This window comes from Pteropus vampyrus, unplaced genomic scaffold, assembly GCF_000151845.1.
Source record: "Pteropus vampyrus isolate Shadow unplaced genomic scaffold, Pvam_2.0 Scaffold48, whole genome shotgun sequence".
In the NCBI taxonomy this organism is placed as follows: domain Eukaryota; kingdom Metazoa; phylum Chordata; class Mammalia; order Chiroptera; family Pteropodidae; genus Pteropus; species Pteropus vampyrus.
Window position 1 is genome coordinate 4540457 of NW_011888829.1, and position 3644 is coordinate 4544100.

Sequence of the window (3644 nt, forward strand, 5' to 3'; positions counted from 1 at the left end):
CTAAAGTAAATTATCAACTGTAGAGAGACCATGGCCATGCAGTGGCTGAGGCCTGTGGGGGAAGAGGCAAACACGGCTCCGGCCACACACACACACACACACACACACACACACACACCCCGCATCTTCCCCTGAGGGCCAGGGCCACAGGCCTCTGGCTCTGCCAGCACAGCTTCTAGTCTGAGAAAAGACACACGTGGAGGTGTGAACCTCGCAGGAAAGAGGACCCACCCTTTTCCAGTCTCCTTCACCTAAGCCAACTCCTCATCACTCCTCCTGGGACTCATCCCAGTCGATGGGCCCATAAATTCACACCAAGTCATTTTCCCTAGCCAGGCCCCGCCTTTGGACTATAACCATTGCCCATTAAATCCACCACTGGATGGCATGGCAAAACGGGCAAGGCGCAGACTGATGCCCCTTCTTGACTAGGTCCTACAGGCAGGCCTCAGGTTCAGACCAGGCCGAGACGCAGCGCTACCCTGGGGCCTCCTGACCCCCTCCTCCAGCCTGCTTCTCTCTTGCTAGGAAAGGCTACCGCACCGATGCCACCGTCTCCGTCTTCCTCGGCTTCCTCCTCTTCCTGATTCCAGCGAAGAAGCCTTGCTTTGGGAAAAAGAAGGATGGTGAGAGGGGTACAAGGGGAGATGCTGGGGCTGGCTCTAGTCACGTGATACCCGAGTCAGAATTTTCAGAAGGCACCTGACCAAGGCCCTCTGATTCTGCCCCAAATAGCAGCTCAGCCCCTACTCTACAGATCACTCCCATTATGGTTCATCTGGCTCTACCTCCCTGTCTACCTGTGACCCAGGGGAGGACCGGGAGCCCTCGCTGGGGACGGAGCCCATCATCACGTGGAAGGACTTCCAGAAGACCATGCCCTGGGAGATTGTCATTCTGGTGGGAGGAGGCTATGCTCTGGCTTCGGGCAGCAAGGTAACCCTTGAATTCTGTTCTCATTGGGCCAAATAGTTTTCCAGGTACTTTACCTAGTGGAATCATTACGGTTCTGAGCAGGAAGATTCAAAGGAGCTGAAAGAGAGGGGAGTGTCCACCGAAGTCACTGGGAAGGGGAGCAGTCAGCCAGGAACAGACATCCTGTCCTCCCTGAGCACCTAAGCTAGTGCTACTGAGGACCGAGTTACAGATCAACTGTGCAATAGTCATGGCACACGGCGTTCATACCTCACTGACGGGCCCACGCTGCCAAAAACTAGGTTATTTGGATTTTGTAGCCATCTCCGTCTATGGATTTGCCTGTGATAGATGTGCCTGTCAGGGCCCAGAGATGCCCCAAGTGACACACAACAAATTGTCCCTCAGTCAGTCCATGTGCACGTCCTGAGCCCCTTTGGAGAATGTACATTGTAGCTGATGGAAGTGCGCCCTGATTTCTTGATTGGGAGAATCTGGGATGAGATCTTTTAAAGGGAGCTAGTGGGACATAGTTCAACTTCCCGAAATGCTAACCCTTTCTGCAGTAGAAAAGGATCTTAAGAACGAATCAGGTTAAGGCTCACACTGTTTCTCCCTCCACTCTGTATGCATTAACCCATTCCAACCTCGGCTCACTGCTGACTACCCATTCACTGTGGGTTGACGTATCTGCACTGTTAATGATGTCACAGTTCTACACTTGGAAGGAACCTTGGAGGACATCAAGTCTCATCTTCTACCCAACGTGACACCCCTGGCTCGAACGCCTCCAGTGACAGGACACTCCTTGAGCGAGGAACAAAGAATAGTTGTTCCCTACTCTTAGCTCAGGTCTTCTGTGTCTTCCACTGACAGTTCTGCCCCTATTCTCTGGAAAACTCTCCTAGGTAATAATTATTAAAATTAAAAAAGTTATTAATCCCCTTAGATTTTTTTCCCGACCAAAACTCCTTAGTCCCTTTAGCCATTCCTCACAGAAGCAGTGTCCCCTTACCACACTGGTTCTCCCCTCAGGACTCACTACTTGCCCTTGGCCTTATTCACACGTGGTCCAGAGGTGGTCAGAGTAGATCAGTTAAATTACCCAAGCCCCATCTCTCCTCTCTGATCCAAGCTCCATCTTGGATTTTTATGGAAGCTTTTCAAGGCTTCACTGGTACTCATGTCAACATTTATGATGCAACTGCAGGCAACTAAAACCCTTCATTCTTTTAATTGTTAGTCACTATTAAGCCTCAAGACCTTCAGCCAGTCCTGAATATGTGCTGTCAATCTTTCTAATTCCAAGTTCAAGATATTATATTTACCTTTATTGAATTTCAGTTGTTAGTTTTGGCCTCTAAGCCTAGCCTGGCAAGATTTTTTTCTTTTAAACCAAAATGGTGCATGTATGGCAGATAGTACAGTTGATATTTCTGCAGGACCCTTGCTGTACTAATTCTAATAATATAATTCAGGTACGATATATGTGATTCCCACTGGGTATGAAATAATTTCAGTCTTGACAGCAGTGAGGAAAATCCAGCGTAAAATGTTTCTACACCAAGTGTTTAAAAAAGTAAGACTTCCTTTTTTGTGTTCTTTTTCTAACTTTGCAGTCTAATTTATCAATTTACCTCAAATTATAGTATAAAATAGTTCTTCTGGAAAATTATTGCCATTAAATTATTTCACTTTACTTACAAGTGCTATTTGGGTAACATGATAATAGAACTCCATTTCTTTCAAAAATGTAATATTTCCACTCAGCTAACAGCTTTCCCTCCCCCGTCTTTGTCCGGGGACCACGGTTTAATGTGTTACAAGAGATAACAATTACAGAGTTCCTGTAGGCCTCAAGGCTCTGTACCAACCATTAAGGGACGTAGTCTCCACATATTGGATTTGCAACTCTCAGTTAGTTGAAAAAAAAAAAAAAGTGCTTGAAGGTAAAAGTGGCTACGGCAGAGAGAATTCTGAAGGCCCTTGGCCATCAGTTGCCTATGAGGTTGTCACGAGGTGGCCAAGGTGCTGTGATCAGATGAGCTTTTGAGGAATTTGGAGAAAAAGTAGCTGCTGACGAAGTGGCGAGGCTGTCTTTCATAGTAAAGCGTGAACAGGACTGACAGCCTGAGGAATCATAAACTGTCTCACCTCGCTTCATGCCCTGCTCCTCAGCCCTTTATTGCATTTGCAGTCTCTAGGGTAGAGAAGAAAATCAGAGCATGTCGACTACGGAAGAGAGACGAAGGAAGGAGCGAGGGAAGGAAGGAGGTTGCATATGGCAACCTGGGAATTTGTAGTACAAAAACTAAGTGGTGACTTTGATTTTTTAGGGGAGGGGGAGAACCCTCGCTATTGGCAGATGAACAGCTTCCAACCCAATGAATTATTTTAAGTGGGAATATTCATTCATTGGCGTAGATGCATATAAATGTCGCTAATGGAAAATGTTTAAGAGCGGCAATACGCCTTCATTATCTCGTGTCATCAAAAAGCACTGGCAGGTCACAGCCCTGATGTCGGCCCTGATGGGATGCGAACCGGAAATGCGGTGAATGACTGTCTTCTAGGGCAGAGAGGAGGCACCTTCCCCACTGGCTAGAAACAGATGTATAATCCCCTCTCCTTCATTCCTCATGCAAAATTTCTAATGTTCAGTCCTGCCCACTGAAAAATAGGAAAGGTTACTATCCTAAGATGTTGAACGTTTTTTCCCCTCTCTCAGG

At 47.1% G+C, this 3644-nt stretch overlaps 1 protein-coding gene across 1 annotated transcript in view; it reads left to right on the plus strand.

The window, feature by feature from the left end:
• Window positions 1–3644, plus strand: part of SLC13A4 (solute carrier family 13 member 4) — a 40109-nt gene that overhangs the window by 31185 nt on the left and 5280 nt on the right. The window contains exon 14 of the mRNA XM_011359507.2: window positions 812–936. Within this exon, the coding sequence (XP_011357809.1) occupies window positions 812–936 (125 nt within the window). The remainder of the gene's footprint in view (window positions 1–811; window positions 937–3644) is intronic.